Here is a 10,945-nt window from a genome sequence, read left to right on the forward strand (position 1 = left end):
TGATTTGGGGGGCACAGGAGGGCGCTGGGGCGATGATTTGGGGGGCACTGGTGAGATGATTTGGGGGGCTCAGGAGGGCACTGGTGAGATGATTTGGGGGGCACTGGTGAGATGATTTGGGGGGCTCAGGAGGGCACTGGTGAGATGATTTGGGGGGCACTGGTGAGATGATTTGGAGGGCTCAGGAGGACACTGGTGAGATGATTTGGAGGGCTCAGGAGGGCACTGGTGAGATGATTTGGGGGGCACTGGTGAGATGATTTGGAGGGCTCAGGAGGGCACTGGGGTGATGATTTGGAGGGCTCAGGAGGGCTCTTGTGAGATGATTTGGAGGGCTCAGGAGGGCACTGGGGTGATGATTTGGAGGCCGCTTGTGAGATGATTTGGAGGGCTCAGGAGGGCGCTGAACTGGCCTGGATGATGAACTGGAGCGATGGACTGGAACAGGGCACAGCTCGATGGGCACCGCGGCCACCCACCGGGGGCCGGCCGCTGTCCCCGTCCCCTCCCGGCCGCGCGGACAGGGCTCGGCACCGGGCAGCACCTTCCCTTCTCCCCCCTCCCCTCTCCAGGCACACGTTTTGGGCAGGACCCTCTCTCCCCGCACCCCCCGGCCCCTCCACGCTCCCCGGTTTTTGTTTCCAGCCACTTCCCAGCCGCTAGACCTTGTTGGGATGTAAAGAATGTAATTTCTCGGGAATTCACTGGCCCATACTTGCCTTTCACTGCTACAAACGACATATCTATAAATATATATATAAATATGGGTTGTTTTCGGACTGGACTACAGTGATTCACTTTCTCTGTTTTTGTTAGAGTTTATTTTATTTGCTGGTGTCGGAGAATCCGCGTGAGAGTGATTTTTTGCTTACAATTAAAGGTGAAATGGCTTTATCCAGCCCGGCTCCGCAGCTTTGTTTCCCCCCTCCCTTATCCAAAAATCCCACCCGGACCCGGCCTCGTCCCCAGCCCGGGTCCCTGCAGATGGCGGTGCTGCTCCGAGGAGGATGCGGAGCCTTCCCCGCCTTCCTCCCGCCCCGGCCGGGCTGTGCTGGGGGCCCGCAGGGCGTGTGCGAGCCGAGCCGAGCCGGGCCGGGACAGCGCTGCCCCGGTCGGATCCCGGTTCCGGTCCCGATCCCGATCCCAGTCCCGATCCCCATCCCCATCTCGATCCCGGTCCCGGTCCAGGTCCCGATCCTGATCCCCATCTGTCCCCATCCCGATCCGGATCCGGATCCCGATCCCGATCCCGATCCCCATCTCTGTCCCCATCCCGAATCCCGGTCCCGATCCGGATCCCGGTCCCGATCCCCATCCCTGTCCCGGTGCCGGTGCCGGTCCCGCCGCGATGTGAGCGCTCCCGCACCATGTCCCGGCAGCGAGGTACGGGGGGGGGCTCCGAGGGGATGCGAGGCTGGGGGGGACAAACTCAAACACGGGGGGAAAGGGGGCTCCGCGCCTGGGGGAGGCTGCGCGGGGGCGCCCGCGGGGGCGTGGGAGGGAAAAGGGGGCTCGGGAGAAGAGCTGGGGTGAAAAGGGGGTGGTGGGAGGTGCGGGGGGCTGCGGGATGGGAGCTGGAGGGGAAGGGACGAACGTGAGGGGACAAGGGTGTCCCCCGCGACATTGGGGTGCCATGGCAGGGCGGGAGGGAGGGGGGGGACAGCGCCCCTTCCAGCGCCCTCCCAGGGGAAATTTGGGGGTGCAAGAGCCGTGGGGGGAGCGTCCCCACCCTGCAGCCGTGGCCTGGAGCCTCCGCACATGACGAGTCACGCTGTGGCCGCGAGCAGCTCCCTGCAGCCTCCTCTGAGTCATCCCGCGCTGGGCCAGAGCCACCCCCGGGGTCCCCCGGGTCACCCCCGCACCCCCCGGACGCCTCACGGCACGGACGAAACCCCGCGTGGGCGCCGACCCCAAACGGCAGCCGCGAAGCGCTGGCATCGCCCGGGCACCGCGCGTTCCCATGGCATCCCTGGGGCCGCCCCGTCCTTCCTCCTCCTCCGCCGAGGGTGAGGAGGATGGCACGAGGATGAGGATGCCACACGTCCCGCGGGAGCGGGGAGCTTTGCTAGGAGACGCTCTGTGTGTGTGTTTGGGGTGGGGGGGGAGGCGTTTTCCTCCCGCCCTGGAGACCGAGGCAGATGTTTTCCATCCCGGCCGCTTTCCCTTGGCACGGCGGCAGGCAGCGGGCACCGGGCCAGGGCTCGGGGCAGCCTCTGCCCGCCCTGCACCGGCTGCGGGCACGGCTGGGCACGGCTGGGCACCGCCGGGCACGGATCGCTGCCCCGGCCAGGGCACCGCGGCCGGGGGGAGCGCGGGGTGGGGGGCCGCAGCGAGGGCAAAAGGGTGAGTGGACGGAGATGTCATTGCCGAGGAATTCGGCCTGGGCGGAGGAGAGGAGAAAGGGAGGGAGGGGAAAAGCCGGGCCCGCTGGCCAGGGGGGGACAGTCGCCGTGTGCCCCACACCGCCCGCAGGTCCCTTCAGCCAGCCCCTGCCCCAGCCCCCGCCGCTTTTCCCGCAGGGAGCTCTTTGCCCCCCTCCCCTTCCCCGGTTTCCAGGGAAATCCAGATGTTTGGGCCCGGCTCCGGCGCTGCTCAGCCGGACCGCGCTGCCAGATGTTTCCTCTCCCCGCGGGCAGGGTGTGTGCTCCCCGTCCGGGGACGCGCGGAGGGGACGGGGGTCCCCCGTGCCAGCACCTCCGGGGGAGGAGAGAGCGCTTCACACACGTGGCAGGGCGGGGGGCTCCTTCCCCCGCCTGCCCTCGCCTCACCCGGGGGGGGTGCCACCTCCTTTTTGGGGTGCACTGCCTCCCTGTTAACCCGGAGAAACGCGGGATTCAGGGATGTGGGGCGGGGGGGGGGTCGCGCTCACCCGGGGCCGTGCAGGAGGAGCAGCGGCTGGTGGTGGCTTGGCTGGGACTGTCCCTTTCCAGCTGGGAGATGGCAGGGGGACCGGAGCAGGGATCAGGGTGCTCTGGGGGCAGCTGGCACCTGTGCCAGGCGGCGCTGCAACGTTTGATCCCAGCCGGGAGCAGCGAGCAGAGCCCGCAGCGGGAAGATTCCGCAAATCCAGATGGAAGGAGCCTGAGGAGAGACGGGCAGCGACCCCGGGGGGCTGAGGGATATCTGCCCGCTCCTGTGGTGGCAGCTGGAGCTGCCCAGGGCTGGGAGAGGCGACAGACTGAGGGTGCTCCTGGTCCTGCTCTGCAACACCTGCGTGGACCCCCAAACTGCCCCCAGCGGGGACAGAGGGACCCTGTGCCCGTGCCCGGAGTCTCTCGGGGACCGCGGGCTGGAGGCGGTGCTGGCCCGGCTCTCCCGCTGTCCCTGGGAGAGCCGGGGTGTCCCATGTGCACCTCCGGGCACAAAGCCGCTCCTTGTCCCTCTCTGTCCTTGCCGGAGTGGCAGTGCCGGGGTCCCCGCCTGGCGCTGAGCCCCGACCCCCGTCCCCGCCCTCGGTGGGTGAACGGCGGGCATTTCAGCCTTCATCAGCCGCTCCAGCCTGCCAGGGCTCCTCTTCCTCCTCCTGATCCTCCTCCTTATCTTCCTCCTCATCCTCCTCCTCGCCGGCACGCGGAGCAGCAGCGGCGCAGCCCCCGCCGCGGCTGCCCCGGTCCAACCGGGAACAAACCGGCTCTGTGAGCACAACAGAGGAGCCTTCATCGCCTCAGGGCGCCCTCCTCATCCTCCCCCGGTCCCCCCGGGCCCGTCAATGGCCGGATTGTGCCCGGCCGGGGCAGGTGCCGGAGCAGGGAAGGGCCGGTGGGAGCGGGCACGTAACCCCCATGGCACTGGGGACCCTCCATGGCAATGGGGACACCTTCATGGCATGGGGGACACCCCATGGCATCGGGGACACCCCCATGGCACTGGGAACACCCTCATGGCATGGGGGACACACCATGGCATCAGGGACACCCTCATGGCAATGGGGGACACACCATGGCATCAGGGACACCCTCATGGCACTGGGGACACCTTCATGGCATCGGGTACCCTCCATGGCACTGGGGACCCTCCATGGCACTGGGGACACCCCCATGGCACTGGGGACCCTCCATGGCACTGGGGACACCCTCATGGCACTGGGGACCCTCCATGGCACTGGGGACACCCTCATGGCATCGGGGACACCCTCATGGCACTGGGGACCTCCCATGGCATTGGAGACACCCCCATGGCACTGGGGACACCCTCATGGCACTGGGGACCCTCCATGGCACTGGGGACACCCTCATGGCACTGGGGACCCTCCATGGCACTGGGGACCCTCCATGGCACTGGGGACACCCCCATGGCACTGGGGACCCTCCATGGCACTGGGGACACCCTCATGGCATCGGGGACACCCTCATGGCACTGGGGACACCCTCAATGCATGGTGGACACCCCATGGCATCGGGGACTTTCCATGACTTCGGGGACACCCCCATGGCATTGGGGACCCCCATGGCACTGGGGACACCTTCATGGCATCGGGGACACCCCCATGGCACTGGGGACCCCCATGGCACTGGGGACACCCCCATGGCACTGGGGACCCTCCATGGCACTGGGGACACCCCCATGGCACTGGGGACACCCTCATGGCACTGGGGACACCCTCATGGCACTGGGGACCCTCCATGGCACTGGGGACACCCCCATGGCACTGGGGACCCTCCATGGCACTGGGGACACCCCATGGCACTGGGGACCTTCCATGGCTTCGGGGACACACCTATGGCATCGGAGACACCCTAATGGCACTGGGGACACCCCCATGGCATGGGGGACACCCCATGGCTTCGGGGACCCCTCATGGCTTCGGGGACCCTCCATGGCATCGGGGACCCTCCATGGCATCGGGGACCCCCATGGCATCAGGGACCTTCCATGGTATCGGGGACACACCCATGGCTTTGGGGACCCCTCATGGCACTGGGGACACCCCCATGGCACTGGGGACACCCCATGGCATTGGAGACACCCCCATGGCACTGGGGATAATCTCATGGCACTGGGGACACCCTCATGGCACTGGGGACACCCCATGGCATTGGAGACACCCCCATGGCAATGGGGACACCCTCATGGCAATGGGGACACCTTCATGGCATGGGGGACACCCCATGGCATCGGGGACACCCCCATGGCACTGGGAACACCCTCATGGCATGGGGGACACACCATGGCATCAGGGACACCCTCATGGCATGGGGGACACACCATGGCATCAGGGACACCCTCATGGCACTGGGGACACCTTCATGGCATCGGGTACCCTCCATGGCATCGGGGACACCCCAGCCCTGCCCGGTGCGGGGGACAGGGATGGGGACCCGCGCCCACAGGGTCCCCTGGAGGGTGCGGTGGCACGTCCCTGTCCCTGTCCCCTGCAGACCTGGACAAGCTGCTGTCGGACCTGCGCTCCTTCCTGCTCCTCCTGGACCGCGAAAGCCTCAGCGCCGCAGCTCGGGCCAAGAAAAAATCCGTGTCCGACCTCCTGGCCCGGCTGCAGGGCCCGCCGTGTGAGTGCGGGTCTGGGGGCGGGGGGAGCCCCCGGCCGGTGCCCGGTGGGCAGCGGGGCGGGCGCGGCAGCGGGGCCGTGACCCGGCGCTGCCCCCGCAGCAGAGGATGCAGAGTACATGATCATGCGCTGCCTCTCGCCCTCCCCGGGGACCCCGCAGGGCCGGACCAGCCCGGGTGAGTCCCACGCTCCGATCCACCCCCTCCACGCGTGGTTTTTGGGGGGGGGGGGGCGGTCCCCGACCCCTCAGCACCCCGGCACGGCGCTGCCGGTCCTGCTTTTCCCCGCAGGCTCCAGGAGGGCGGATGCAGCGGGAGGCAGCGCCCTGAGCCTGCACGGAGCGGTGAGAGGGGGCAGCAGGGGCTGGGGGTCTTGGGGGGGGGGGGTGGGAGAGGTGCCCGGCCATGCCAGGGATGGCATCGCTGGCTAGGATTGCTCGCGGACGGGGGGGGGGGGGGGGGTCCAGCCAGGCTTTGTGGTGCCCACCCGCCCCCGGCAGTGACTTGGGGACCCTGCCCCGAGGGGGGCAGCACCTTTGGAACATCCCTTGTACCCCCAGAACAAAGAGCCGGGCGCCCCCCCCGCCCCCCCCAGCCGATGACTCCTACGAAGACGCCGAACCCCCCGGCCACGGCAGAACCGGTGAGGAATCCCCGCGCCCCCTCCCCAGCGCCCCCGCGCCCCCCCTGCCCTGACCCCATCCCGGCTCCCAGGCGGTGGCGACAGCGACAGCAGCCACTACGAGTCGTACGGAGAGGAGGAAGAGGAGGAGGAGGAGGAGGAGGAGGAGGAGGGGGGGGTGACGGACCGGGCCCATTACCTGCGCTGGCCATCGGCCACCAGCGGCGAGGCCGAGCCCCCCGGGCGCCCCGAGGCGCAGCTCTGCGGCTTCCTCTGGAGGAAGCGCTGGCTCGGGCAGTGGGCGAAGCAGCTCTTCATCGTCCGGGAGCACGTGCTGCTGGTGAGGGGCTGGCAAGGAGGATGGATAAAGGGACGGAGGGTGGCAGCGCGGCTCCGTGCCCCTCTCGGCCGCTCCGTGCCCCCCCCCGACCCCGCCGTGCCCCCTCCCAGTGCTTCAGGTGCGCCGCGGACCTGCAGCCGGTGCTGGAGCTGGACCTGCGCGGCTGCCGGGTCACCTACAAGGACAAGCGGGGCAAGAAGATGCCCCACGCCCTGAAGGTGACAGGGACGGCGGGAGAGGTGCTGGTCATCGGCTTCCAGAGCCGGCAGCAGGCTGAGGACTGGAGGAAGGTTTGGAGGTGTTGCAGCCGGGCAGGAGCGGGGTGGGCAGCGGGAAATGGAGGCACGGCCCTGCTCCGGTGCTGCCGGGCGGGCTGGGGATGATCCGGTGCGTCCCCAGCTCCCTTCTCGGGGTTGTGCGGAGCTTTTTTAGCTGCGGAGCTGGAGCGCGGGGTGCAGCGCTGCCCGTTTCCCTCGGCAGGTGATCGAGGAGGTGAGCAGCGATGCCCCGAGCGGGCTGGCAGTCCTCAGTGTCCCTGCGCCGCCTTCCTCGAGGCTCAGCGGGGTGAGTTCCTCCCCCGGGGAAACCCAGGGATGGGAACGGCTCGGGAATACACCCCAACCCCACATCCTGGGGTCCCTCTGGGGAGAGCTGCCTTGGGGAGGGGGTGCAGGGCGCAGAGTTGGGGCTCCCCCCGTGCCCACTCTCGGCCTGCCGCGCCCCAGCTCGGCAAGGAGGAAGAGGAGGAGGGGAATGGCTCCCGGCAGAGCCCTGCGCGCAGCCCGCGGCCCGGAGAGGACGCCAAAGGAGGTGGGGGCTGCGAGGGGACGGGGTGAGGGGGGGGTGCCGCCCCCCGTGCCCGCTGACGGGGCTGCCCGCAGGGTTCCTGGCGGTGCGGGTGCGCGGGCGCTGGCAGCGCCTGTGGTGCGCGGTCCGGCACGGAGCGCTGCGCATGTTCCCGGAGCCCGGCGCTGCCCAGCGCCCCGTCTGTGCCCTGCGCCTGGACGGCTGCGAGGTGTCCCCCGGGGCGGCCGCCGGCTCCCCGCAAAACCTGCGGATCCGCATCGCCCAGCGCGGCCGGGAGCTCGCCCTGCTGCAGGTGAGTGACCACCGGGGTACCCCCGTGTCCCTCCCGGGGGGCACCCCCTGAGCCCGGACCCTGCTGCAAGGGCATCACCTGAGCATGGACCCTGCCCTGGGGGCACCCCTGAGCCCAGACCGTGCCTTGGGGGTGCCCCGTGAGCCCAGGCCCTGCCCCGGGGATACCCCCTGGGCACGGACCCTGCTGCAAGGGCATCCCCTGAGCCCAGACCCTGCTGCAAGGGCATCACCTGAGCATGGACCCTGCCCTGGGGGCACCCCTGAGCCCAGACTGCCCCGGGGAGCACCCCTGAGCCCAGACCGTGCCCTGGGGGTGCCCCCTGAGCCCAGACCCTGCCCTGGGGGCACCCCTGAGCACGGACCGTGCCCTGGGGGCATCCCCTGAGCCCAGACCCTGCCCTGGGGGCACCCCTGAGCACGGACCCTGCCCTGGGGGCACCCCTGAGCCCAGACCGTGCCCTGGGGGCATCCCCTGAGCCCAGACCCTGCCCCAGGAGCACCCCCTGAGCCCAGACCCTGCCCTGGGGGCATCCCCTGAGCCCAGACCCTGCCCCAGGAGCACCCCTTGAGCCCAGACCCTGCCCTGGGGGCATCCCCTGAGCCCAGACCCTGCCCCAGGAGCACCCCCTGAGCCCAGACCCTGCCCCACACCAGGCCCGTTCAGACGAGGAAAGGGAAGCCTGGCTGAAGACCCTGCAGGCCAGGGGAGGAGCGGAGCCAAAGAAGGGTGATGGGCCCCCCCCGAGACCCCCCAGGCCGAGCAGCCGCCCCGCTGCCGGGTAAGGGCTTTGGCCACCCCCAGCCCTCCCGCTCCGTGTGGGCTGGGGGAGGTAAAGGCCTCCCCTCCTGCTCGCAGGGGGCTGCTGCTGCGCCGTGTCCCCACCCCCAACGCCTACATGGACGACCCCTTCGGGCAGCCCCCGCCAGCCGAGACCCCCAAACATCTCTACTCCAACGCGGAGCGGCTGCAGCAGCTGGTAACCTCTGCTGGCGCTCTTTGCCCCCCACTCGTGCCCCTCAGGGTGGGGTGGATCCACTCCCACCGTCCCTTTGCCCCCCGGGTTTCACCATCCGCTCGCCCCCGGGCTTCCTTCCGCAGCAGCAGAGCCTGGACCGGCCGGGGCAGCGCAGGAGACCCGCGTCTGCCCTGCCCACCTGTGCCAGCAGCCACGCCCCGGGCGGTGCCCGCGCCTCGCAGGCAGGTGAGGGGGGCGCGCTGCTCAGCCAGGGGTGCGGAGGGGGGGTCCCCACATTCCCCAGCTCCCCTGCTGCCGCGGAGGCTGCGGTGCCCACGAGAGCCGGGATTTCTGTGTCCTTCCCCTGGCTTTCCTGCCCAGCGTTCCTCCTCTTCTCTTCCTCCTGATTATCCGGGATCGTTCCCGCAGACTTTCCCAGCTGCTTCCTGGTGCTCCTCAATAATTTAAATTTAAATTTAAATTTAATTTTTTTTTTTTTTTTTTTACTGGGAACGGGAGTTTGTGAACTGCGAGGTGGTCACAGGGCTTGGTGGGTTTTTTTTTTTGGTTTTTTTTTTGGGGGGGGGGAATCAGCTTTTTTGGGGGAGATAATTTGCCTTTCTCTCTCTTCCTCCTGACCCTTCCTGTCTTTCCTTCCTCCTGATCTTCCCTCCTTCTCCCTTCCTGCTGATCATCTTTTCTCTTCCTTTCCTCCTGATCACCCTTTTTCTTCCCTTCCTCATCATCCTTTCTGTTCCCTTTCTCTTCATCATTCTTTCTCTTCTCTTCCTCCTGATCATCCTTTCTCTTCCCTTCCTTCTCTTCTCTTCTCTTCTCTTCTCTTCTCTTCTCTTCTCTTCTCTTCTCTTCTCTTCTCTTCTCTTCTCTTCTCTTCTCTTCTCTTCTCTTCTCTTCTCTTCTCTTCTCTTCTCTTCTCTTCTCTTCTCTTCTCTTCTCTTCTCTTCTCTCTCTTCTCTTCTCTTCTCTTCTCTTCTTCTCTTCTCTTCTCTTCTCTTCTCTCTTCCTCCTGATCACCCTTTTCCTCCTGATCACCCTTTTTCTCCCCTTCCTCCTCACCACCCTCTCTCTTCCCCTTCTCCCCCGCGTCCCTCCTCTCTCTGCCCCCTGAGCCTTCCTCCTGACCCTCCCTCCTCTTCCCTTCCTCCCCAGCTCCACCAGCAGCTCTCCGGGCCAGGCCTGCCAGCGCCCAGCTGCCAAAGGACAGCCCCAGCGTGCCGGGCAGGGATTTCTCCCGCTCCCAGCACTCCCTGACCCTGCTGGAGAGGAAGGGGACGCGGGACGGGCTGGATGCCCTCATCGGTGGGAGCACGGGGGGGCTCTGGGGCCGGGCACTGCCCGCTCCCGGCCGGAGCCCGGCCTTGGCAGCGCTCCCGCTGTCCTTGCAGGGAAAAGAGCCTTTCCCAAGCTGGAGGAGAAGGTGGGGCAGCTGGAAAGAGGCGTGAAGGGCAGGCTGAAAGCCGGCTCCGAGATGAACCTGCTGGCCCTCGGGAAGTCGCTGAAGGGTCACATCGCTGCCACCGCCAGCTCGGCTGGCTCCGAGGTGGGGGACGCCGGAGGAGGTGTGAATTACACGGGTGGCATCCTGAGGGCATCCCTGACCCTTTTTGGCGCTGCTTTTTCCCTCAGGGATCGTTCCTCAGGCCGCTGCTGAAGCGCACCACGTCGGCCAGGAGCGCCCTGAGGCCGCCACCATCGCCGGTCACGGCGGGGAAGGGAAATGTGATGCAGAAGACGAAGGTAACTCCGCGGGAATGGGAAGGGTTTAGGGGATCCTATAGAGCGGGGAAGTGAAGCGGGGATTGTGAAGGGAAGTGAGGGATTGACCCCCCCCCAATTTGTCCAGGAGTGGGAGATGAAATCTGCCATGTGAGCACGCAGCGGGAGTCTCCCAGAGACCATCGGGCTGCACGTGGATCGTGCAGGACCAGCCTGGATTCAGCCTGGAATTCGGCTTTTTATCCATCACTAGCAACGCTACGACTACGCACGTCTATTTTTTATATGCAGATGTATCGATAGACACATATCAGCTCTCCACCTCTCCCCGCTGCACCCCCGCCCTTCCCTTCGTTTTTGGGGTACACAATTGCCGGGTACACCTCCAGGAGCTGCTGGCTCTGTCCCCAGTGTGGGCCCAGTCCATCAGCGGCACCCCAATCCCCCTCCAGCACCCCGAATTTACAGGGATGGGTACGGATCAACCCTGGGGGACACAGATTTGGGGGGGCATCCGATTGGCCATTCCCTGGAGTCAGCGGGACCCGGGCTGGGCCCTGGGCGCTTTTCCAGCAGCTGTGCTTGTCAGGGCTTGGTTTTAATTGGAGAAATGTTTGGGTTTTTTTTTTTTTAGAGAATTAAAAAAAAAAAAAAAAAGTTGTAAAACTGGGGTTTCATGGGAAA

At 66.9% G+C, this 10,945-nt stretch overlaps 1 protein-coding gene across 1 annotated transcript; it reads left to right on the plus strand.

Annotated features, from left to right (window-relative positions):
* The first annotated feature begins 1,312 nt into the window (after positions 1–1,312).
* Positions 1,313–10,894, plus strand: LOC128800997 (actin filament-associated protein 1-like 2). The gene is made up of 17 exons (XM_053966575.1): positions 1,313–1,383; positions 5,379–5,507; positions 5,608–5,682; positions 5,797–5,849; positions 6,073–6,148; positions 6,220–6,467; positions 6,578–6,757; positions 6,948–7,031; positions 7,193–7,277; positions 7,349–7,566; positions 8,223–8,347; positions 8,425–8,545; positions 8,668–8,770; positions 9,695–9,844; positions 9,931–10,085; positions 10,172–10,282; positions 10,389–10,894. Exons 1-17 carry the CDS (start codon positions 1,368–1,370, stop codon positions 10,413–10,415), a joined length of 1,956 nt encoding a protein of 651 aa, XP_053822550.1. The 5' UTR covers positions 1,313–1,367; the 3' UTR covers positions 10,416–10,894.
* The last annotated feature ends 51 nt before the right edge of the window (positions 10,895–10,945 follow it).

Source organism: Vidua chalybeata, chromosome 28 (genome assembly GCF_026979565.1).
Source record: "Vidua chalybeata isolate OUT-0048 chromosome 28, bVidCha1 merged haplotype, whole genome shotgun sequence".
In the NCBI taxonomy this organism is placed as follows: Eukaryota; Metazoa; Chordata; class Aves; order Passeriformes; family Viduidae; genus Vidua; species Vidua chalybeata.

What these genes read in the sequence shown, in the direction of transcription:
- LOC128800997 (XM_053966575.1), top strand. An exon ending in CCCTGAGCCTGCACGGAGCG is followed by an intron (nt 5,850 to 6,072) that starts GTGAGAGGGGGC and finishes CCCAGAACAAAG; the next exon opens with AGCCGGGCGCCCCCCCCGCC. An exon ending in CCAGCTCGGCTGGCTCCGAG is followed by an intron (nt 10,086 to 10,171) that starts GTGGGGGACGCC and finishes TTTTTCCCTCAG; the next exon opens with GGATCGTTCCTCAGGCCGCT.